Source organism: Cnephaeus nilssonii (genome assembly GCF_951640355.1).
Source record: "Cnephaeus nilssonii genome assembly, chromosome: 20".
NCBI lineage: Eukaryota > Metazoa > Chordata > Mammalia > Chiroptera > Vespertilionidae > Cnephaeus > Cnephaeus nilssonii.
Genome location: NC_137091.1, coordinates 48,979,500 through 49,004,328, shown reverse-complemented (window position 1 = coordinate 49,004,328; position 24,829 = coordinate 48,979,500). Strand labels below are relative to the sequence as shown.

The following is a 24,829-nucleotide window of genomic DNA, read 5'->3' as shown; positions in this document are numbered from 1 at the left end:
GCTTGTGTCCTTGCCATGGTGACGATGCAGGCGTTCCCCACCACCCCAGCCACTCTGGGCCTCTGGGCAGTGTGGGAAGGTGGAAAGGCAGCTCCGGCCAGAGCAAAGGCGGTGCCGGCAGCCAGAGGAAGGAAGGTCCATTCTTGCACAAATCTTCATGCATCAGGCCTCTAGTATTTACATAAAGGTCATCTTTTTCTTAAAAAAAAATACACCTCTAGCCTCTCAAAAAAAGTCCCCTAAAACTTACATGCAAGACCCCAGAACGAGGAAGAGAATGCTGTCTGAGGAATGAGGAGCAGCAATGAGTCAGGCTTCTTCCCTATGAAGACGGGTCGTTGCTGTTGCAAAAAAAAAAAAAAAAAAAGAAAGGCTAGTCCAATGCCCACCCACAGAAAGATAAATGGACCCAGGAGAAGAATCAGATTTCCTTTCTTACTTCCCTCTGTGCTCACTGTCACAGGGACAGAGCCCTGAGCTGCACAGGGAGAGGGTGAGCGTGTCCCTGCTGATCTGAGCTCTGCAGCCACAGGACCCACGTCTTCCTGAAGCGTCTCCAGGGCCCGGGTGGCACTGTCCATGGTGAGGACCCCAGGGAGGGGCTGATGGACGGGCTGAGAGGAAGGAGACCCCGTGGGGGAGGCTCTGACAGGGAAGGAAGTGCCCTGGGCCACCTCGCCTGCAAGGGGCGGCTCAGGAGGCTGAGAGTCTGTTTCCTGCTTCGCCATGGAAACCACAGCCAGGCTGCTGGGAAGACCTTGTTCCCCTTCCTTGGGGCTGCTGACGTGGCCACCATAACAACCACGAGACCGGCAGGGCCCGCCTCCCCGGGGCCACACCCTGTGCGTCTGTACTGACAGCACCATGGGCTCCATCTGCACACTTGGGACCAGATCGGGAAGACGCCATGACCCCAACCCTCAGGGTCCTGCTCTGCCTCGGTGAGATGGGAGGGGGAGGGGGAGGGGAGTCCTGGTCTGTCAGGACCCCAGGACTCAGAAGGCTCATGGGGAGGAGGGAGCTGCTCAGGGTTCAAGGCAAACCTCTCACAGGGACTCTCTTCCAGGGCTGAGTGTGGGCCTCAGGACCCCAGAGCAGACAGGTGAGTCTCCCAGGTGTCCCAGGTCCCGCTCCTCACTGGGGACAAGGGGTCAACCCCCAGGAAGTTGGTGGTGATGAACAGCAGTTCCGGGCTGATGGATGGACATCTGAAATGCTCGGGCCTGAGAGCTGGCAACTGGGGTGGGAATGTCTTGTGACCCAGCCCCTGATTCCTTCCAGGGCCCCTCCCCAAGCCCACCCTCTGGGCTGAGCCAGGCCCTGTGACCCCCTGGGGGAGCTCCGTGACCATCTGGTGTCAGGGGACCCCAGGGGGAGAGGAGTACCGTCTGGATAAAGAGGGAAGCCCAGAACCATGGAAAATACAGAAGCCACTGGAGCCCGGGGACAAGGCCAAGTACTCTATCACATACATGACAGAGCGTGATGCAGGGATATATCGCTGTTACTATCTCAGCCCTGATGGCTGGTCAGAGCGCAGTGACCCCCTGGAGCTGGTGGTGACAACAGGTGAGAGGACACTCAGAGGTCCCAGCCTCAGGCTCTGCCCTCAGGAAGGGGGTCTGCTCTCAGGGTGTCCCCCTCTCACAGCCCAGCCCTGGGGGACATGAGGGAGGTGCGAGCCCATTTAACACACTGCCTCCTCCTCTCCTAGGAGCCTACAGCAGACCCAGCCTCTCCGCCCTGCCCAGCCCTGTCGTGACCTCAGGAGGGAACGTGACCCTCCAGTGTGGCTCATGGGAGGGATTTGGCAGGTTCATTCTGACTAAGGATGGAGATCACAGGCTCTCCTGGACCCTCGACTCACAGCGACAACCCAGTGGGCAGTTCCAGGCCCTGTTCCCTGTGGGCCCCGTGACCCCCATTCACAGGTGGACGTTCAGATGCTATGGCTGTTATAGGAACAGCCCCCAGGTGTGGTCATACTCCAGTGACGCCCTGGAGCTCCAGGTCTCAGGTGAGGAGCCTAGTCCTGTCCCCTCCTTGTCCCTATGTTTGGTTAAGGATCCTTCCCAGGTGGTCCCCAATGTAGGACCGGAGTGAGGGCTTCAGGAGAGGGTCATCCACAGGGGAATCCACCCCTCAAAGGGATGGATGGAGCACAGCGGGCCTTCTGCCCCTGCCCCTTCCTCATGTCCATCACCAGATTCTCCAGGGGACCCAGGGGCTGGGAGGGAGCACCATGGGGGGGCCACAGGGAAGATCAGAAGACAAGTGTGAACAAAGACAGCATCTCTGGCCGGTTGTGGGGGTGCTCTACCCTTCACCCTTCTCTTGTCTTTTTCCCAGGCCCCTCTGTGGACCCCAGCACCCTACGCCCAGAGCTCACCTCCACGGCTGGTGAGTCCCTGGGGCCTCTTTGCTCTGGGGGAGCTCAGACCAACCCAGGCAGCTCTGAGAGCCTCTCAGAGGATGTAGCAGCCCCCCCCCATACTCAGGGATGGGCTTGTCTCTGGGACTGAGGCTGGTGGGGCAGTCACAGCGGAGGGCAATGTGGGGCCCAGCTTAGGGGAGCAGCGGCTGGGTTTCAATGGGGAGAAGGCAGGGGCCAGCTCTCACCTCCCCATCTTTGGCTTATGATGCACAAACAGGTGGGATCCACTTTTGGAGGCGGGGGTCTCAGTGCTCCCTGGGATGGTGATTTTATTATTATTATGATTTTTAAATGTGCAATTCAGTGGTTTTTATTGCATTCATAGTTGTACAATCTATAATCACCACTATTTAATTTTAGAACCTTTTCTTTTTCTTTATTTTTAAAAAGACATGCTCACCCCTAGCTGGTTTGACTCAGTGGATAAGAGTCTCGGCCTGCGTACCTAGGGTCTTGAGTTCAATGCTACCTCAGTTTCAGGCTCCTACCTGGCCCGGGCCCTGGTGGGGGCACACGCAGTAGGCAATCAATCAACACAGAGAAGATTAGGAGACAAGTGTGAACAAAGACAGCATCTCTGGCCGGGGATGGGGGCGCTGTACCCCTCACAACACATCGATGTTTTTGTCTTTCCCTGTCCCTTCCACTCTCTCTACAAATCAATGGGGAAATATCCTCGGGTGAGGATTTAAAAAAGAAATAAAAATAGACCTGCTGTGCTCAGATTGCCCAGCAGCTCCTGACGAATATGCAGGCACATGTTGCACACACTCCACAGAAAGTATCTCGGGTGGGTGGGCTGAGACACCGACAAGAAGGTGGGCATGGCCCTGGCCGGTTTAGCTCAGTAGAATGAGCGTCGGCCTGTGGACTAAATGATCGGGATGGTAATTTTCGACGGGTCCCTTTCCCTCTGAGCCTCAGTGTCTCCCCAGGAGACAGAGGAGAACCCTGGCTCAGACCTCAAAGGACCTCTCAGCTCTGACCCTGCAGGGGTGGCCCTTGTCTGCAGAAGGGCAGGATGGGCAATGTTGGGTGTTTGGGGTGTTAGGGACCAACAGGCAATGACTGGGGTGCCATCCCGAGCGCTCTCCTACCAGCCTGTGGTGCGCAGCCTGTGATATCGAAGGAAAGACATCAAAATCATTAACACGTCAGCCAGGGCTTGGAGACCAGGATCTATGAAACGTAGATCCCAGCTCTGCTCCTCCCCGGCTGGGGGAGCTCGGACAAGACCCAGCTTCACTGTCTGTGAGCTGTGTCTCCCAGCATCTCCCATGCAGGTTTGCTAAGAGATTTAGGTGAGACCCCAGGAGTGGAAGCTCTCAACCCACCCAGTGCCCAGGACATGGCAGATCCATCCTCATGTCCCCTCCCAGATCCACACTTGGAAAAGTTCAGGCAGGTCCTGCGTGGGAGTGCGGGGTCTGCAGGACACAGGACATATCCTAGCTGGACGTGGGGACTGGGAAGATCACAGAGTCCATCCCACACAGTCCCATGTAGGTCCCCCACAGCCTCGGATGGGCTAGTAAGTGGGAATGACTAGGAAGATGCATTCAACTCTAGCTAAATGAGAGACCTGGGGCATATGGGGACCAGAGGGCAGGCCATTCCAATCAGAGAAGCAGTCCCCAGAGCCCAAACTGGGGTCTGTCTGGGGGGAGAGGGGGCAACATGAGCAGAACAAAAGGCAACCCACAGTCCCGGGTTCAAATCCCAGCCCTGCCACTTCCAGGCTGGGTGTACTGGTGCATCCGATTTCTCTCTCTGAGCCTCGGTTTCCTCATTTGTGAAATGTATGGAGGGGGGGGTTAGCATTCACATGTTGCTTGATTATTATAAGGGTTAGTGTCGATTAATTCAAAGACCCCCTAAATGTGCCTCACGCACAGTAGGTGCTCAATTACATGGCATCATTGGCTCATTCATGCCTTCATTGTGTCCAAGGTCTTCCAATGTACCAGAAGGTTCTGATCGGGGTCTCTGTGACCTTCATCCTGCTTCTCTCCTCCCTCCTCCTCCTCCTCTTCCTCCTCAAGCATCGGAACAAATGCAGCAAGTCAGGTGAGTAGAAGATGGGGAGACCGTGCCTAGCTGAGAGGACTCCCATGTAAGTACAGTTGTGACAGGAGGGATCCCGCGTGGAGGTAGCAGGGGTGCACCCAGAACCCGAGGGACCGTGCTGGCGATGGGGAGCCATGCGAAGGTGTCATTGTCAGCCTGCAGTGGAGAGCAGTGGGGCGTGGGCGTGGTGGTGAGGAACGGGGGTGGAGTGGAAGTGGTTGGGAGTTTCATTGCTGTGAGAAAACACGTAAATATATGGGGTGAAATGCCTGTGAAGAATGTAAAAATGTGCGAAGACAGTTGGCTAGAAAAAAACACGAGGTGTTCCATTGGAACGGAAGATGTCAATATCGTTACCGAATGCGAGTTTGGTTGCCTGCCGTGACGGAGGCTGAGGTAGGTGAGACCGGTGCCGGTGAAAAGGATAAATGTTTTATTCACGTGCAGACAATCTGAGAAGGTGGCGGACTCATGACCTAAAAACAACCATCTTAACGTCTCTGGTCAAGTCGGTGACTTTTTAAAGAAGAGGGAAGGGAAGTGGGGACATGTAGGCCATGTTCTTGCTGGTTCTGACGAAGATCTTGGCAGCAGCATGCTGACTCCTTCAGTATCAGTCGGTCTGCTCCTTTCTGAACAGGAACTGGGACTGATGCAATGTCCTAAAATAGAAGCTAACATAGAGGTTGTTAGGGGGAAAAAGTGTTGTTCCTGTTTCTGTTCCAACGGGCTTGTTTGTTTATTGGTTAGTACAGTTAATTCTGGCTAGTACAATATTGCATAAAGATTATATGCTTTTCATTCTGTTACAGTATGACCTAATTACAAATTATACATACACACACACACACACACACACACACACACACACACACACACTGAGTGGCCAGATTATTATGATCTCTGAACGCATAATAATCTGGCCACTCAGTGTATATCCTATATAATAAAAGGCTAATATGCACATTGTCCCCTCAACCAGGAGTTTGACCAGCAGGCAGGCCAGCCAACTGTCCATGTCCTCTCCCCCTGGCCAGGCTGGCCGGACCCCACCCATGCATGAATTCATGCACCAGGCCTCATATATATATATATATGTATATATATATATATATATATATATATATATATATATATATATACTGTATATATATATATACAGTATATACACTGATTGGCCAGATTATTATGCTTTCAGAGATCATAATAATCTGGCCACTCAGTATATATATATATATATATATATATATATATATATATATATATATATAAAATCAGTTGACATAGAAATAGTTAGAGGTATAAGTGTTTGCACTGTGTGTACCAGGTCAGACCTAGACACAGTGGCATCCTACTAGAAATAAGCACATCTATCATCCAGATCTTGACTTCTAAATACCATACTCTAGGAGAGTAAAGATATTTAATAAGAACAGACTTGGACTGTAAAAATGTTCTTTCAGGTTCATGAAAATTTATTTAAATCAACCATGCAAGTTTGGGGCGCTACCTTTTAACTTTGTTTACGTTGAATTCCAATGGACCAGGGTGGGGGTCACAGCCTCTGAGATCTTAATGGAACCCCGGGGGTTGGATTCTGGGCTAGTTTGGAAGCTAATTTCCAACTTTGTACAGGTGCTTTAAACCTTGAAGCGAAGACCAGAGCACTGCAGAAAAGGTAATTTCTTCCCCAACCCCTCCCACCTCTACCTGTAGCTCCTTCAACACTGTCTAACACACCTGTCCTCCTTCCTCAGCTCCAGCTCCATGGCTGATGTCCAGGAGCAGAATTGTGGAGAAGGTGAGGTCTTGGTGGGGCTTAGGGGAAGGAGGAGTGCTTGGGAAGGCTTCTGGGCTTAGGGGTGAGAAAGGATGAAAGTCCCAAATAGGTGTGGCCCCAGGCACATCCCTGCCCCTCAATGAACCTCAGTCTGCCCACCTAAATTTCAAGGAGTGTGTGCGATTGGGGGATTTCAGGAATCTTGCATGAGATAGGATCTTCTCATTCTTTAGATGCTTCCCTAAGAGAATCCCAACCTGAGGAGGACAAAAAGATGAACAGTCAGGTAAGATCCCTGGCCTGTCCAGGACACCCAGCAAAGACTTGTTAATACCCCCAGGGGAGGCACTCCAGGCTCAGGCAGGGGGTGGCCACCCTGCCTTCCGTCCTGTCAGAGAAATTTCTGGACATAGAAGACAGACATGTGGGAGAGGCCAGGCAGATGGGCAGTCACGTGGGAGAGGCCAGGCAGATGGGCAGTCACCCTTTCTGCTCCCAGTGCCCCGGCTCCTCCCCACCCCCATCACCCACCTGCCTCTCGCTCTGCCCCCTCCAGGATACTCCATCTGAGGATGCCCAGGATGTGACCTATGCCCAGCTGAATCACTTGACCCTCAAAGGAGAGACAACAGCACCCCCTTCCTCCCCGTCAGACCAGCCCCAGGTGGAGCCCAGCGTGTATGCTTCTCTGGCCATCCACTAGCCCAGGAGGGACTCAGACCCCACACTCCAGAGAGGGGAAATGCAGGGGCCCCAGAAGGCATGGGCGCTGCCCCCATGGACACTCAGCTACTGACCTGAGCCTGGGGACGTTAGGTAAGCAAGCAGGATGTCACGAGACCTGAGATGGCACCTGATTCTGCAGAAGAAGATAAAGAGCAGCTCTGTATATTTAGAAACAGAGCAATACACTTCTACGTAACCAGTGATTGAGAGAAGAAAATCACAAATGCAGATAAACCTTTTTTTATTATTTAAAAGATACTGTGGCTCATATTCTTTCTTGAATGGTCATGCACATGTTACACATCAACTGGGAAAATTAAGTGCCTAAATGGAGCTACTAGAAAGAGAAGAAGGCCTGACATTCAGCCACCTGGGTGAGCATTTAAAGAAGTCAATAACAAATGCATCCCACCGCAGTGGATGAAAGGATATAAAAATTATAAGAACATATATTTATATGGAAAAGAATAAAAAAAGAGAGAAATCAATTGTGTTCGTCTTCCCCGGGGCTGCCATTACAAAGGACCACAGTCTGGGCAGAGCAGAAAGCAACGGAAATCCATTCTCCCATTGTTCTGGAGGTTGCAAGTCAGATCAAGGTGCCAGGAGAGTTGGTATCCTCTATGGCCTCTCTCCTTGGGTGTGAATGGCTGCCTTCTTGCTTCTGCTTACATGGTCTTTCTTTGGTGTGTGTGTGAAGGAGAGAGGGAGAGAGAGTGAGCCCTGGTGTGTCTCTTCTTTTGACACTAGCATATCTGATCAGGGTCCCACCTTTATGATCTCATTGAACCCTAATTACTTCCTCATAAGTCTTATCTCCACATACAGCCACAGGGGGGTTTAAGGGCTTTCCCATGAATTTTGAAAGGGGAGGACATCAACATTCAGTCCACAACATTCGGAGCCCCCCCCCCGCCCCCCTCCCGCCGCCCCAATTTCATGTCCTTCATCCACGCAAAATACTAGTACATTCATTCCAGGTCTATAGTAGTCCAAAGCTCCACTCATTCCAGCATCAACTATCAAGTTGAAAATTCAAAGTCTCATCTACCTATTATCTACGTCAAGCGTGGGTGAGACTCAGGATAGGACTCCTTTTAAGGAAGAATCCCTCTGCAGTCAGGAACCTGTGACCGAGACAAGTTCCAAAATGCACCGCTGCGGCAGATGTAGGAGAGATATTCCTATTCCAAAAGGGAAACATCGGAAAGACAAGCTTGACGGGTTCCAAGCCCGTTCAACATCCAGCAAGGCAACCCTTCGTTAGATCATTTTTGTCTCTATTGGATTCAATTTTTACAAATTTCATTTTTCAGTTACAGTTTACATTCAGTATTAGTTCGTATTAGTTTCAGCATAGTGGTCAGATGAGATGTTCTGCCCTCTAAAACATGGGGTGGCAGCGTCACCTCCATGATTCAGCTGGGTGACATGCTACCTTCACCTCCCTGTGGGGACCCTCTGCCCTGTTGAAACCAAGGAAGTGGTTCTAACTTTGAAGTCAATGAGCAGCCCTGATCACCTCTGAATTGCCTTTGGGGTCATTCTTTCCTTTTCTTGAAGAACAACAGTGTTACAGGATGGGATCTGGGCCCAGAGCCAGGCTACCTTGGGCCAACCGGTAGTGTGTGGGTTCTTGACTCCATGTAGGAAAAATTTCACAACACAAGTCTAGGTGCTTTTGAGAGTAAGTTCATTAAAGCTGGGCACAGTGAAATACAGACAGGACTTAAGGTAGAAGAAACAACAGGAGAGAGGACGTTAGAGACCAAGGGGGTCTTGGAGACAGGTTCAGGGGGTAAGCTCAGGATGAGCTGCCACTGCCCACTGCTCCCCTGGTTGCACGTTTCCTGGGGTCCCTTAGAATTTAAGAGAAAGACAGCAGAGATAACAGGGTGTGGGTGTGCTCTAACAAGAGAGCGTGAGCTCGGTCCTTTGTCTTGAGGCTTTTTATCTCTCTTTGGCAGGCTGGACTCCGAGGGGAGGTCTCAGGGGAAGGTCTCAACAGAATATTCATTAGCTTTTTCAGGTGTGTCCTTCAATATGTCGATACAGCAAAATGTGCATAGAGAGGGGTCAGGGGTTACTTTCTGGTTCATTTCGTTTTTAAAGAACATCATTGTTAGGGTCACTGAAGGAGGAATGTACAAGGTCAAAGAGGTAAAGAATTATACATTTACTAGAAACCCGTTGCACGAAGTTTCGTGCAATAGACTTTCACCTGGCTGCCGGCAGCAGTTTTCCGCCAGCACCAGTTTTCCTCTGGCCACCAGCCGATCAGAGCGCCTCCCGCCAGCGCGATCGGCTACCCCCCGAGAGGAACTCCGATCCGGGAGGCGCTCCGATCGGTGGGTGGCCAGAGGAAAACTGGTGCTGGCGGAAAACTGCTGCCAGCAGCCACGCAATCGGCCACCACCAGCGTCTTCCCCCGGCCCCATGGGTCCTTCCGCAGCATTGGCCTAACGGCCGGTGGGAGGAGCGGGAGTCGGGGACTCGCGAGTCCCCGCCCCCCGCTCCTACCGCCAGCCAATCGGCCACTCTGAGTCCCGCCCCCCGCGCCTCCAGCCGGCCCAATCGTGGGCGTAGCGGAGTGATGCAATTTGCATATTGCCTTTTTATTATGTAGGATTAGAGGCCCAGTGCACGGAATTTGTGCAAGGGGCTTGGCCCTTGCAGCCGCGGTGGCTTGCCTCAGCCCTTGCAGCCCCAGCTTCATCCGGAAGGTCATCTGGAAGGACATCTAGAAGGTTGTTCAGCTGTCTGGTCTAATTAGCATATTACCCTTTTATTATTATAGATTAGGTCATCTGTAAACCAGATGGGCTGAACCTCCAAATGGCGCCAACACCCAGGGATGGGGAGTCGGATATTTTAAATGACTCTAGGCGGGCTTTTTCAGCGGGGAATTCTCCGGACAGGTCCGGATTCTGGGAAAGTCTGAAGGGGAAAGGTACTGGTCTTAGCAAATGGAGTGTGATTTTAAAGGTCAGTTCCCAGGGGAGGAGGTATAGATTCCATTATTTAACCAGACCTAACATTCCAGCCTTTCTGTTTTATGGAATAAGGACGGAGGTCATCTCTTTCATAGTTACTTCCTGCTGAGGGGACATCAAGATCGTAGGGGGATGGACTGTGATTATAGTCGGCTAGAACACTGTATACATTCCTCATGGTTGGAGTGGGGGGTTGAAGCAGCATGATTTTCCTGAGAGACTGGTTGGTGAAGACCAGAAAGCAGTCCTGATGAGTTACTTGGGAGGTAAAAGCTGGTCCTGAGGCAGCCACAGTGTCACTTGTCTGGTTTTGCTGCTTTTCTGGGCCTGGAGCTGAAATACAACTGAGGCCTAGATGTTATCTTCAGGGAAGAAAAGATAACATCTAGGGATGTTAGTCAGGGAGTCTAAGCTGCCTGACTAGTAATATGAAAGGGGAAGGTATGTTACCCTGGGGGTAAGTTTCTTGTTTTCCTAGTTTTGCCCCTTGCTAGGCATCTGGAGCTTTCTTCCCTGATGAGTTTCTGTACCTAGCCCATCATCCTTGCTCTGGGGGTTTAACATTCTGGGGGTCTGTCTAACATTTTCCTCCTCAAGGATTTTTGGCACTGAATTCTTTCAGGGGAAAGGGAGGGGGGCGGTGCACAGGGTCTCTTCTATAGCTGCTTCCTGCTGAAAGGGGGCGATGTTTTCCTTCAGAGCCAAAAATCCTTGCTCTCTGTCAGAGGGACGATGAGGCCCGGGCTCAAAAGGAGGTTGTGATGGTGTGTAGGGGTGGTATTTCCTGAGGACAAGTAGGGCTTGTAATCTGGTGGAGACCATCTGTTTTATAAATGTTAGTATTGTTGGGGCAAAAGCTAGAAAAAAAATAATTATGACAAATGGTCTGGTGGAAGGAAAGAGACATTAGTTTGGGGGGCTGTAGCCAACTATTCAAGAAAACTAGATAAGTGTAGGGTTTAGTTTGGTCTTAGATTCCATTTAGAATTTTTAAAAATAAAGAGCAAACAATATGCAAGATTTATAACATTGCACATGGCTCACTGAAGTTTGTATTGAGTGCTGGACGCAATTCATAAACACCCCGAGATGTGGATCACAAACATTTGGAGTATTACTGCCAGCTGCCTTCCATAGGGAAAATTACTCTAGGCTTGCCCAGCGTCACTGACAGGATACCTGTTACTCCTGAGAATTTCCTGTTTGAACTCGGCTCTGAATCTTTGCAAGTTCCTTCCTAGAACAGATTGAAATTTCTAGAACATTATTTTTAAAACTAGTGGCCTGGTGCACAGATTCATGCACATTGAAAGGAAATTAATTAGAAGGTGGCCAGCGGGGCGGGGCTGGCTGAGACAGGCTGGACATGCCATGGAGCCAATCTCCCTCTGTCCCTCCCCGGCCGGCCGGCTTCACCTGGGGGCGGGGTGCGCTGCTGCTTGAAAGGCATCTGTGGAGTGAGTGGAGTCCCTCCAGCAGCATAGGATTCGGAGGTAAGCCCAAGGCAAGCTGCTGCTGGAGACTGGCCTCTAAGTAGCAAACTTGGGATGACCTGTGGAACCCTTCTGGGTTTCAGCACCAAATGTTAGGGTCGCTGAAGGAGGAACACAGGAGGCCAAAACAGGTAAAGAACTATGAATTTATTAGGTCATCTGTAAACCAGATGGGCTGAGCCTCAAAATGGCACCAGCACCCAGGGACAGAGAGTCATAGATTTTAAAGGACTCTAGGTGGGCTTTTTCAGTGGGGCATTCTCTGGGCGGGACTGGATTCCGGTCCTTAGGGAAAGGATACTGGTCTTAGCAAATAGAATGTGGTGTAAGCAAAAGGGAATGTCAGTTGTGAAGTGGTCTAAAGGTCATTTCCCAGGGGTGGGGGTATCGATTCTATTATTTGATCAGACCTAACAGTCATCAAGAACAACACTGAAGGGGGACAGGGACTGAGGCCACTCTGCCCCAGGATGGTCTGGAATGTGTAAAGCATTTACTCCTAAGTGTCCTTGGTTAGAGAAGATAAAACCTTGTGATTCATTAGCAGACTGTAAATTGCTCAAATCCTTTGGCCTTGTTTAATATTTTGTGTCAGTTTCCCTCATTCCACTTGTCAAGGAATCTCCCTTGCTTCTTACTATCCTGCCACCATAGCTCACGTTTGCAGACAGATAACTGTATTATCTCACCCTATAGTGTCTGAACAGTGTTTCTGCTCCTACAATCACATCATCTCTTTACCGACCGACAGTCCATCCCCGCCTGTTCGGTTCTCCCCCAAACCCACTCTCATCTGTAGCAATAGGAACAGCCAAGAATTTTCCAAGTCATTATGTTGTGGGTCCTTTGGCTTCGCAGTTCATTCTTCAACTTGTCTCTCTCCTCTCAAATGCAACCATGAGCATTTGGAAGGACCCAGGCCACATGCCACCATTTTCCTTAGGAATCTCTTCAGCTAAATATACAGTTTTATGGCTCCCACATTCTACCTTCTAGAAGCATTAGAAAACAGTTCATCCAAGTTATTTGCCCCTTTATAATAATGATAAATTCTTCTCCATTGTCTAAGACTATATTTACCATTTCCGTCTGAGGACTCACCAAAATGGATGTTACAATCCATAGTCGTACCAACATTCCATTCACCATTCATCATGCATTCTCCGAGAAGGTGAGGGCTTTCTCTCCATGTCTCTGAGCCCTCACCAGAATGACCATGAGGTCCATGTATCTGTAAGGTCTGATCAAATAATTGAATCCATACCCCTTCCCCCAGAAACTGACCTTTAGACCACTTCACAACCAACATTCCCTTTTGCTTAAACCACATATCACTTGCTAAGACCACATTCCGTGTGCTAAAACCATTCTCTTTCCCCCTCTGGATCTGCCCAGAGAATCCTCTGCCCAGGAAAAGCCCACCTAGAGTCCTTTAAAATCTCTGACTCCCTGTCCCTGGGTGCTGGCGCTATTTTGGGGCTCAGCCCATTTGGTTTTCCTAAATTCACAATTCATTATCCCTTTTGGCGTCGTGTGTTTCTCCTTTGGCAACTCTAACAGTACCCACCAGCAGTCCATTCACAGTACCTAGACTTTTTCTCACATGCACCTCAAGACCCCTTCAGCCTCTTCTCATTACCAGCTCCAAAGCTGCTTCCAGGTCTTGGTAGCAAATTTTATATTATTCTGATCAGGCACCTCTAACAAAATATCATAGACTGAGAGGTTTAAGCAACAGAAATTTATTTGTTTATTGTTCTGGAGCATGGAAATCCCAGATCAAGGAGCCAGAATGGTCGGTGCTCCATAGGGACTGTGCCTGGGCTTCCAGACAACCCCTTCTTCCTGTGTGTTTTAATGGCTTTTCCTTGGTGTGGGAACATGGAGAGAAACAGAATGATATCCAGTTTATCTGCTTTCAAGGCGAATGATCTTATCAAATCAGGACCTTCTTACCTTATTTAACCTACTTTCTTAGAGGTCCCACTTTCCCAAATACAGTCATGCTGTGGGGTTAAGGCTTCAGCATATGAATTTGTGGGGATACAAGCATTCAGTCCATAGCATTGATAATGTCCAAAACATTTATTATTGAAAATTCTTAAAATGTATAAAATCCAGTAGCACTGAATAAGAAACAGAGATATGGCACCAAGAACCTATATAAGTAATAAAATGAGACATCACTACAGATCCCACAGACTTCTCTAGTGTTAACTTAAATACAAGCTCCAATGATCAAAACATTGAGGTGATTTGGGAACAGCAGATAAAATGCAATTTGGGACATGAAAACTGTACACACTATAGGGGAGTTCTCTGAGGATTTGAGGCAGGCTGTAATTATGGACAAGAAATTCAAGGAGGTGGTGGGAAACTATAGTCCAAGGGGCAATTTCATTGTTGAGGATTCGGAGAAACTCGTGGTGGATGCCCATAGGTTGAAAGTGTTTACTTTTTCTGTAGATCAGGCATTTATGGGGAATCACTCTTTCAGTCCTTAAAGTTAGTTCACCACAGAACCTATATGTGAGACTCTCCATTTCATACCCTCCAGTTCTATTTTAGAATGAAATCTTTTCACAATACAGTCAAACCTCAGTTCTTCAAGATCTGCCATCTCAAACAATTCAATTCTCCACCAAGTTGTTCAGGGGGAAAATGTCTTAGTTGTGGAACCAAGTTTCTGTTTTTGACCTGACAACCCTTTCATGCTGATACCTCAGCATGACAAAAGGCATCTCTCAGGCAACAAACAGAGGAAAGAATGCTTTTTTTTTGGGGGGGGGGGGAGGGCGGGATTGGCCATTAGCACAATTTTAAAACTTGAAGAGGCCATCAAGAGTGCTAATGTTGATACAGGGTGAAAGAGACAATGACCACAGGCAATGGAAGAGATTAAAAAAACAAACAAACTGGTGTTGATTTGGATAAAAGAAAAGCAATTAGCCACTGACAGCATTTGGAGGCAGTAATATTTGAACACCTAAAAGACAACCCTAGAATGCATGCTGAAAGTGATGCATTTCATTTAAGGCTGGTAAGGGGTGGTTTGATGCCTTTAAAAAGACAAGTGTTTGTTTATAGATTAAACAGTACATTAGATATGTTCTGTTCTTAAGAAAGGTTAGAATGGAATCATTTGGGAGGGGGTCTGGAACAGATTAATTCAATTCACATCTAATCTAATAATAGACAAATATGCAAATTGACCGCACCTTCGCAACACCCAAGCCACGCCCACCAGCCAATCAGGACGAATATGCAAATTACCCCAACAAAGATGGTGGCTAATTTGCATATCGCGACAGTGTAGAAAGAAGCCAAGAGCTGCAGAAGGGAGCACAGCTGCAGAGAAGCAAGCAAGCCGGGGGGAGGAGAAGGGAGGAGCTGAGGCGGGGCCGGGGGAGAAGGAAGTTGAGCAGGCGGGGCCGGGGGAGAAGGGGCGGGGCCGGGAGAGAAGGGAGGAGCGGAGGCGGGGCCAGGGGAGAAGGGAGGAGCAGAGGCGGGGCCAGGGGAGAAGGAAGGAGCGGAGGCGGGGCTGGGGGAGAAGGGAAAAGCAGGCGGGCTGGCAGAGAAGGCGGGCCGGGGGAGAAGGGAGGAGAGGAGGCGGGGCCGGGGGAGAAGGAAGGAGAGCGGGCTGGCGGAGAAGTTAGAAAAGCAGGGGGGCTGGCAGAGATCGCGGGGCGGGGGACAAGGGAGGAGAGCAGGCAGGGTGGGGTAGAGTGCAGCAGGAAACCCTATTGCAGGATTTTTCCTGTAACGGGAACGCTAGTTATTTATAATGGTGGTGGTGGCGGGGGGTGGGGTGGGGGGAGAGATCCCATTTTCGAACAAATGGCTTTTCAAACTGCCTTTCACAGCAATTTAAGAACCGAAGTTTGCCTGGCTGGCATGGCTCAGTGGTTGAGTGTCGACCTATGAACCAGGAAGTCACAGTTCCATTCCCAGTCAAGCCACATGCCTGGGTTGCAGGCTCCATCCCCAGTGGGGGGGTGTGCAGGAGGCAGCCCATCAATGATTCTCTCTCATCACTAATATTTCTATCTCTCTCTCCCTCTCCATCTCTGAAATCAATAAAAATCCTATATAAAAAAAGGCTAATATGCAAATCAACTGAACTGCGAATGACCAGTTTCTATGATGCGCACTGACCACCAGGGGGCAGACGCTCTCTATCTCTATCTCTATCTCTATCTCTATCTCTATCTCTATCTCTATCTCTATCTCTGTCTCTGTCTCTGTCTCTATCTCTATCTATCTCTATCTCACTTACCATCCCTCTTCCCTTTCCACTCTATCTAAAAGCAATGGAAAAAATATCTTCAGGTGAGGATTAACAACAACACAAAAGATTAATTTTCTTTGACAAATCCAATCTCTAGCCCAAATTACGGTCCTTTAATGTCTAGGACAAGCCATGGTCCCAGGAGGACAGCTCTGCCCGAGGAACAAGGAGCCCTGAGGGGCAAAATGACCCTGAGGCTTATTTCCAGGAAGGAGGGCCTGGAGGATGTCTCTGAGAAAAAAGGGAAGTTCATGAAGAAACATGTGATAGAAAAAGGACCTACAATCTGGGGCCATAAAAAGGTCTTGTTTCCTTCCCTTATTTCCCTGCATTTCCCTCTGTGCTCACTGTCACAGGGACAGAGCCCTGAGCTGCACAGTTGGAGGGTGAGCCTGTCCCTGCTGATCTGAGCTCTGCAGCCACAGGGACCACGTCTTCCTGAAGCATCTCCAGGGCCCGGGTGGCACTGTCCATGGTGAGGACCCCAAGGAGGTGCTGATGGACGGGCTGAGGAGGAAGGAGACCCCGTGGGGGAGGCTCTGACAGGGAAGGACGTGCCCTGGGCCACCTCACCTGCAAGGGGCAGCTCAGGAGGCTCTGGGTCTGTTCCCTGCTTCACCTTGAAAATGAGAGTCAGGCTGCTAGAGAGAGGCTGTGCCCTCGCCTGCAGGCTGCTGATGTGAGAGCCCCGTGACAGACAGGACCAGCCAACAAGTGACCACCACCCGTGCATCTATCCATCCTGCTGGCCCTGAGATCTCCATCTGCTCAGCTGAGGCCACAGGGAGAAGACGCTATGACCCCCACCCTCAGGGCCCTGCTCTGCCTCGGTGAGATGGGAGGGGGAGGGGACCCTGGTCTGTCAGGACCCCAGGACTCAGAAGGCTCATGGGGAGGAGGGAGCTGCTCAGGGTTCAGGGCAAACCTCTCACAGGGACTCTCTTCCAGGGCTGAGTGTGGGCCTCAGGACCCCAGTGGAGGCAGGTGAGTCTCCCCAGGTTTCCCAGGTCCCATTCCTCACTGGGACAAGGGACCTCTCCCGAGGCAGCAGAAGCAGGATCTGTCTGACAGATGGGGGGCATCCAGGACTGAGACCTGGGATCAGGCATGGGAATGTCCTGTGATCCAGCTTCTGATTCCTTCCAGGACCCCTCCCCAAGCCCACCCTCTGGGCTGAGCCAGGCCCTATGATCCCCAGGAGGAGCCCCGTAACCATCTGGTGTGAGGGGACCCCAGGGGCTGAGGAGTACCGTCTGGATAAAGAGGGAAGCCCAGCACCATGGAAAATACAGAAGCCACAGGAGACCGGGGACAAGGTCAACTTCTCCATCACACACATGACAGAGTATAATGCAGGGAGACATCGCTGTTACTATCGCAGCCCTGCTGGCTGGTCAGAGCGCAGTGACCCCCTGGAGCTGGTGGTGACAGGTGAGAGGACACTCAGGAGTCCCAGCCTCAGGCTCTGCCCTCAGGAAGGTTGTCTGCACTCAGGGTGTCTCCCTCTCACAGCCCAGCCCTGGGGGACATGAGGGAGGTGTGAGCCCATTTAACACGCTGCCTCCTCCTCTCCTAGGATTCTACAGGAAACCCAGCCTCTCAGCCCTGCCCAGCCCTGTTGTGACCTCAGGAGGGAACGTCACCCTCCAGTGTGGCTCAGGACATGGATTTCACAGGTTCATTCTGACTAAGGAAGGAGATCACAGGCTCTCCTGGACCCAGGACTCACAGCGACAGCCCAGTGGGCAGTACCAGGCCCTCTTCCCTGTGGGCCCCGTGACCCCCAGCCACAGGTGGACCTTCAGATGCTATGGCTGTTCCAGGTACAGCCCCCAGGTGTGGTCACACCCCAGTGACCCCCTGGAGCTCCTGGTCCCAGGTGAGCAACCCTGTCCTGTCCTCTCTGGGCTCCAAGGTCATCTCTGTCTCTGTTCCCAGCAATGTCTGAGATGCGATGGAAGTAGTGGGAGGACTGCGTGGTCCCACAGAGGAGGGTCATCTATGAAAGGGTGGACACAGGCGGGACCTCCCTCCCCTGGGGTAGCTGGGCCCTTCAGTCTCAGCCAGGCCTGAGGAAGGGAGGAGGTGGCACTACTCCAGTTAAGCTAAGAGGAAGTGAGATTTGACTGAAGTGACCAGACAGAGGCCCTGCCCTCAGAGTGGTGCCCACAGGTGGGGACACTTCTCACTATAGCAGGGTGTTCAGTGGAGATGGCACTGTCCCTCACCTTGGCCAGAGCAGCCACCTGTCCTGCTCTGAGAAGCTCAGGGCCCCACCGGTGTGGTGAGGACTTCTGGTGGCTCCACCTCAGACCAGAGCATCGCTGCTCCCAGGGGGACATCCCACAGGCGGGACCCCGGGAAATGGGGCTGAGTGTGTGTGGGCTCAGCTCTCCTGGGAGGTGAACTCTGAGAACCTTTTCCCTCTGAACCAGGGGCTGCCCGCCATGACCTGCAGGGGCGCTTTCATGCCTGACTTCCTGGGGCACCTGACACCTGGCTTGTCCCAGACCTGCTCTGGGTGCAGCCTCTCTGGGCCTGTCCTGCTGCTCCCAGTCACTGTGACCTTGTAGGGATTGAAAAGCTGCGGGAGACAGGCGGCAGGTACACTGAGTATCCACCAGGCCTGGGGCTCAGCTCAGCAAGAGGAGCCACAATGTTATGGAGACACCAAAGATGTGCAAACTCCCTCTTAGCATCTCAGCTCCTCCTAGTTCCACACAGAATCTGTGGGGTTTTCCACTAAAAGCCATAGTTCGCCTGGCGCCCGGTTACTGAGCAGGGTGGAGAGTGTGTGGAGTAGAAGATGGAGAGGGGGCAGCTTTTGGTGCCCAGGCCTGGCTTGTAGCACAGGGACGATGGCTGGGCTGATGGGGGAGGAGAGGCCGGGAGAAGTGGAGAGAGGACGGGGGACACTCCCTCAGCTGCTCATTTTCAGAGCCCCTTGGGTGGAATCCCTCACCCACACAGGTGGGGTCACTGAATCTTCTCAGAGCAGGACAGGTGGCTGCTCTGGCCAAGGTGGGACCTCCTGTGGGTGACAGTGCGTCCCCACTGGACACCCTGCTGCAGTGAGAAGTGTCCCCACCTGTGGGCACCACTCTGCAAGGCCCTGTGCTCACCTGGAGGCCTCCAGGCCCTCACTTCTCACCTGAGACTCAGGGGGACCATGGAGGGCTCATGAGGAAATAGGGGGATCCTGCCCAGACTCTGTGAGAAATTCAAGTTTGCTCTCTGCATTTTCTGTGCACACCTCTCTGTTATTGCTCATTTCCTGGGAACTTGTAGGCAACAGTTGCATATGTCAGTTTAACCTGAAAACATTTATGACTTCAAAAACATGGATTTATTCTTATCTTAATTGGCATTATATTTCTATATATTAAAAAATATATGTATTTATGATGAAGAATAACTTTTGTCAACAGGAAGTTTCTTATAATAGATGGTTCAAAAAGTTAATTTTTTAAAATATGTTTTTATTGATTTCAGAGAGGAAGGGAATGGGAGAGATATATAAAAACATCAGTGATGAGAGAGAATCATTGATCGGCTGCCTCCTGCATGCCCCACACAAGGGATGGAGCCCACAACCTAGGCATGTGCCCTGACCAGGAATCTAACCATGACCTCCAAGGTGGACACTCAAACACTGAGCTATACCATGTGGGCTCAAAATGTTAATTTTTGACTTCAGATGCACTTTTCAGTTTTATTTATAAAATTGTCCTCACTCATAGCTCACGAATTGCTCAAGGTCTACATACATACATGCATGTATATTTGAAACCAACCCCTGAATCCTGGGTCCTCAACTGCTGCATAATATAAGCTCTTATACCCAGATGAGTTAGCTTCCATGGTACAGAATTTCACAATGAGCAGAGAGGTCAGAATAACTAATTATGGCCCTGGCTGTGGTTGTCTAGTGGTTAGAGCATTGGCCCAGGCATCATAGGGCCGTGGGTTTGAATCCCAGTCAAGGGTCACAGGCTTGATCCTCAGCCCCTGTCAAGTCTTGTGCAGGAGGCAACCAATCGATGTGTCTCTCTCACATCTCTCTTTCTCTGTCTCTCTGTCTCTCTCTCTCTCTCCTCTCGCCCCTACCTTCCTCCACTCCAATCTCTCTGAACATCAATGTAAAAAATATCATCCATTGAGTATTTCAAACAAAAAAACAGTCGTTATTGTCTCTAATGAGAAAGCATATTTCTCTCCCATCCTGAATGCTCTGGGCAAAGCCAAAGTGCTCCACAGTGACTCAGAAGCAAAGTCTAAACTCACAATTTCCAGGGAGCCTGAAAGAATCCATGAAAGCAGGCAGGACCCTTCTCCAGCAGAGAAAGGGTTCATGGAGGGACTGGAAGCAGCTAGGTCATGAGAAGGGGAGAGTGATGGGGACACTGGGCTTGAGTGGCATCAACGCCTCACACAGCCCCACTCCTTTCTGGTTCTCAGGAGCAGCCGACACCACCAGCCCCTCACAGAACAACTCAGATCCCAAGAGTGGTGAGTAGGAGACACTCTCAGTTATGGGCTCAGCACAGAGGGTCATGTCCTGTCAAAGGGAGGTGGTGCCCTGGGTGGACTCCCAGCCACAGCCCAGTAGTCAGTCCCAGGCCCTGTTCTCTGTGGGCCCCGTGACCTCCAGTCACATGTGGAGGTTCAGATGCTATGGCTGTTCCAGGGACAGCCCCCAGGTGTGGTCCCTCCCCAGTGATCCCCTGGAGCTGCTGATCTCAGGTGAGTACCTTCCTGGTCCCATGCATGGATTGAGCCACCAGATACATCGTTGCTACATTTGCTGGAAGGAGAGCCTCATGTGAGAGGATAGGGGTGAAGTGATTACGGGGCTCCTGGGCTAGACACACAGAGAGAGTGAGACCTGGGGGCCAGCATAGGAGAAGGGGGTTATGGGAGGAGCAGCCCCTGTAATTCACGTCTGGTCTCCCCAGGTGATTCTGGGAAGCCCTCCCTCCTGAGCCAGCAGGGCCCCATCGTGGCCGCTGGACAGAGCCTGACCCTCCAGTGCCGCTCTGATGTCGGCTATGACAGATTCGCTCTGCACAAGGAGGGGGGACGGGACCTCCCCCAGAGCCTTGTCCTGCAGCCCCAGGCTGGGCTCTCTCAGGCCCACTTCCCCCTGGGCACTGTGAGCAGCTCCCACGGGGGCCGGTACCGATGCTACGGTGGATACAACCTCTCCGCTGAGTGGTCGGCCCCCAGTGACCCCCTGGACATCCTGGTGGCAGGTGAGGAGCCAGTGGGTTCAGTCAGGGACCCAGACTCTGCACAGGCCCTACTGGGAGGTTTCAGGGGGGTGAAGCCAGAAAGAAAGTGCAGGTCTCAGGGAGGGAAAGAGATAGGGGGTGGGAGGGGAGAAGGGAGACTCAGAGAAACAGAGACAGACACTGAGGAGGGTCCTCAGAGAGAGGCCTGGTGACTCTCAGGGTAGAACAAGGTGGGCAGGCAGCCCTCACCCTCCCTCCTTCTCTCTAGGACAGCTGCCTGACACACCCTCCCTCTCGGTGCAGCCAGGCCCCAGCGTGGCCTCAGGAGAGAACGTGACCCTGCGGTGTCAGTCACAGAGCCCGTGGGACACATTCCTTCTGGCCAAGGAGGGGGCAGCTGGTCCTCCCCTGCGTCTGAGATCAGAGCACCGAGCTCAGCAGTACCAGGCAGAGTTCTCCATGAGTCCTGTGACCTCAACCCAAGGGGGGACCTACAGGTGCTACAGCTCAAACAGCACCTCCCCCTTCCTGCTGTCACACCCCAGTGAGCCCCTGGAGCTCCTGGTCTCAGGTGAGGGCCCTGACCCTGTCTGCTGAGATGTCAGCTCAGGGTCCTGTCTCAGAACAATCATGGGCTGAAAGGGAGGGAGGGGCTGTAGAGATGGTCACCCAGAGGAGATCTGACACTCAGAGACCGTCTTCCCCCTGCTCAGCCCTCCTCCTCACCTGGGTCCAGAAGGTGCCAGGTGGGCAGGGGGAAGGTCTGAGGGCCACAGGGCAGATGCAGGAGGATCTGAGTGAGGTGGGGAGTCCAGGGTTGACCTCAGACTCTCACACTTTGTGTCCTCCTTCCCAGGACCCTCTGGGACCCCACATCTCCACCCACAGGGACCATGTCCACACCTGATGAATCCTGGGTCCCCATGCTCAGAGGGTGCACTGCTCACTCCAGTGCAGTTCTGAGTCTCTTAGAGGATCTAACGTCCCCCAGCCCCCAACACCTAAGACAGACTTGTGTCCCAGGGGGACTAGGAGTCTGGGAGAAATTTCAGGGAACTACAGGGCTCCAAGGTCTCTGAGGATTCTCCCCCCGCCCCATGGAGTCAGGCCTAAGTGGGAGAAGTGAGGCAGGTGACAGGTGGGGTGGTCATGGCAGAGGGAGAGGGGGTGGTCATGGCAGGCTGATGGGGGAGTAGAGGCCGGGAGAGGTGGAGAGAGGACAGGGGGACACTCCCTCAGCTGCTCACTTCCAGAGCCCCTTGGATGGAAGCCCTCACCACACAGGTGGGGCCCCGAGCCTTCTCAGAGCAGGACAGGTGGCTGCTCTGTCCAAGGTGGGACCTGCTGTGGGTGATGGTGCCGTCCCCACTGGACACCCTGCTGTAGTGAGAAGTGTGGGAGAGAAGGGAGCCTGAAAAAATACATGAGAGCACGCAGGACCCTTCTCCAGCAGAGAAAGGGTTTGTGGAGGGACTGGTAGCAGCTAGGTCATGAGAAGGGGAGAGTGATGGGGACACTGGGCTTGAGTGGCATCAACGCCTCACACAGCCCCACTCCTTTCTGTTTCTCAGGAGCAGCCGACACCACCAGCCCCTCACAGAACAACTCAGATCCCAAGAGTGGTGATTAGGAGACACTCTCAGTTATGGGGCTCAGCACAGAGGGTCATGTCCTATCATAGGAGGAGGGTGCCTGGGTGGACATCCAGGGTCCAGGGGAGAGTTTGTCCTGCCCTGACCTCTGTGACCTCATTTCCCAGAATTCCCAGCTGCCCAGCCCCAAGACTACACTGTGGAGAATTCCATCCGGATGGGCGTGGCTGGATTGGTCCTGGTGGCGCTTGGGGTGCTACTCTATGAAGCTCGAAGCAGCCAGAAACAGACTCAGGATGCAGCCAGAACGTGAACACGGAGGGAACAATGCATGGTTCAGAGAGGGGGATCTCGGGAAGGTTCTGGAAGATAACGTGGGACATATGCTGAGGGACCTGTCTGCGGCTCCTTGCAGGTGGAGGCGTCATCGCTCATGTGCAGGGACAAGGTCTGGACCTCCTGCCATTGAACTGGGCACTTTCCCTCCAACCACTGTGAGTCCTGTGACTGCTTGCTGACTTTCCCATTTTGGTGAAATTAGCATTTCTCCCACCTGGCAGGTTCAGGTCCACACCTCCCTACACTTTCATGGAATACATTTTCCTTTATTTCTAACCACATGGACCTTGGTGTCTGTATGGAGTCCCCATCTCCTAAATCCAGAGCATGCCGTCTATTGTCATAAATCTACAAGGTGTTCAATCCATCCTGCAAGAGGTAAACCCATAGGAGATCCTAATGCCCTCTCTGGACTCCACACGCCCCTTACCTGGCCTCCGAGGCCACCTGTGTGCTTTCTGCAGAAACCTCACCCCTTGGGTTTGAGATCTGGGTGTGTGAACGGGTTGCCTTGTCTGCGCTGCTTCTGAAAACCCCAAAGTCCAAAACACAGTGAAACACACAGATGACATGTTACAGATATTCACCCTTGAAACCTATGTCATGTCATTCACTGATGGCACCCCAATACATTTAATATAAAAAGTTACGGATTCCTGTCATTTGCCACTTTCTCTGGTTTATATGCCCCCTTCATGGCCAAGTTCAAGTGCCCATGTGAGGTCCTCACGCAGACTAGGGAGGTGATGCATACACTGACTTTCACAAAACAGTACAAGCCGATGTGAGACACTGTTAATACCAAAATGATAGCTCCACAGTGCATCTATGTTCCTTCTAGTTGATGTGTAACGATGGTTTCTACTTGAAGGTTGGGGCACAGTTTCTGTGAAAACACAAGAGCACAATCCCCACCTATCCAGATGAGATGCACAAAGGAATGTTTTAATATCACTTGTGGGAGAGAATCGTGAGTCCATAGAATCCTACTGCATTACTTGCAGGGGTGCCAATTATATTAATCAATTCAGAAACTACATAAGACTCATCTAGTTAAGACACACAGCTACGTCTTTAAGTACATGCCTTAGAGAAAATGTGTACCTATGCATCACTCACAGGAGCATTGAAAAGAGTTATTCTTTTTACCCGACCCCTCTCCCAAGAAAACACAACAGTGTAAAATTACATACATGCATCAGAAAGGAAAAGAGAAACTTTGGTGTTCTATGTAAAAAAAAAAATCAAATAATATATGTCAACCAACATGTACAAATTGAAATCGCCAAGGTCATGTATATACATGTTCACACATAATAGTTAATACAGGTAGAAGAAAATAAAACTATGTGTTTGGGACTATTCCATTTACCCAACATTAAAAAGGAGACATTAAAGAATAGGAGACATTGTGCATTATTTAGTAACAGATACCTAAGATAAACCCCACAAATGAAATAAAGGAATTCCAGGAAATCCATGGTGACGGTTACAAGTTAGAAAATGTTGGAAGGCTTTGTTCAGGATGGAAACCACAGAGTCTTCTGGAATCATGGCCGCCTTCTTCTCAACGTCCATTTGATGACTCATAAGTCTACTTGTCACGACTCACAGACAGAGCATTTCTGTTCGATGACCCTCATTATTTCCCACACAAGTTAGTGAGGTGGAGATGATCTAGGGGGGAGAGCCACACCCTACACGAGTGACCACATCCACCACTAAGTGGTTGCTGATCACGTGCAGCAAACCCTCCACATGTGATCATTGTGTTTTCCACACACATGACCTCACCTGCCTCATCACAGTTCAGTTCAGTCTCCAATTATGTGCAGACTTTTTGTATTTCAAGGACATGTCATAAGATCAGTGTCTGTTTCACATAG

At 51.2% G+C, this 24,829-nt stretch overlaps 3 protein-coding genes across 6 annotated transcripts in view; all 3 read left to right on the top strand.

Moving 5' to 3' along the window:
* The first annotated feature begins 456 nt into the window (after positions 1 to 456).
* On the top strand, positions 457 to 7,462 carry LOC307115934 (leukocyte immunoglobulin-like receptor subfamily A member 5). The gene is made up of 11 exons (XM_079799499.1): positions 457 to 582; positions 740 to 941; positions 1,067 to 1,102; positions 1,282 to 1,569; positions 1,715 to 2,017; positions 2,350 to 2,400; positions 4,385 to 4,501; positions 6,137 to 6,179; positions 6,259 to 6,302; positions 6,515 to 6,567; positions 6,838 to 7,462. Exons 2-11 carry the CDS (start codon positions 908 to 910, stop codon positions 6,982 to 6,984), a joined length of 1,116 nt encoding a protein of 371 aa, XP_079655625.1. The 5' UTR covers positions 457 to 582; positions 740 to 907; the 3' UTR covers positions 6,985 to 7,462.
* A 3,960-nt stretch (positions 7,463 to 11,422) lies between these two features.
* On the top strand, positions 11,423 to 24,817 carry LOC307115926 (leukocyte immunoglobulin-like receptor subfamily A member 6). Of its 4 annotated transcripts, none has more exons than XR_013815163.1 (11): positions 11,423 to 11,493; positions 16,138 to 16,256; positions 16,452 to 16,611; positions 16,730 to 16,765; positions 16,928 to 17,212; positions 17,358 to 17,660; positions 20,240 to 20,290; positions 20,737 to 21,033; positions 21,316 to 21,583; positions 22,584 to 22,634; positions 22,772 to 22,831. XR_013815163.1 is itself a non-coding variant. In XM_079799487.1 (11 exons), the coding sequence occupies exons 3-11, from the start codon at positions 16,578 to 16,580 to the stop codon at positions 22,915 to 22,917; spliced, it is 1,506 nt and encodes a 501-aa protein (XP_079655613.1). In that variant the 5' UTR covers positions 11,423 to 11,493; positions 16,138 to 16,256; positions 16,452 to 16,577; the 3' UTR covers positions 22,918 to 24,817. The 4 variants fall into 4 exon arrangements, 3 of the variants coding, with proteins under 3 accessions (XP_079655613.1, XP_079655614.1, XP_079655615.1); XM_079799487.1 differs by having other exon boundaries at positions 21,281 to 21,583; positions 22,772 to 24,817; XM_079799488.1 differs by lacking the exon at positions 22,584 to 22,634 and having other exon boundaries at positions 22,772 to 22,904.
* LOC307115917 (paired immunoglobulin-like receptor B) overlaps positions 11,468 to 24,829 on the top strand; it is an 83,017-nt gene continuing 69,655 nt past the window's right edge. Inside the window, exon 1 of the mRNA XM_079799466.1 lies at positions 11,468 to 11,624. The gene's annotated coding sequence lies outside the window, so the exon portion shown is untranslated. The remainder of the gene's footprint in view (positions 11,625 to 24,829) is intronic.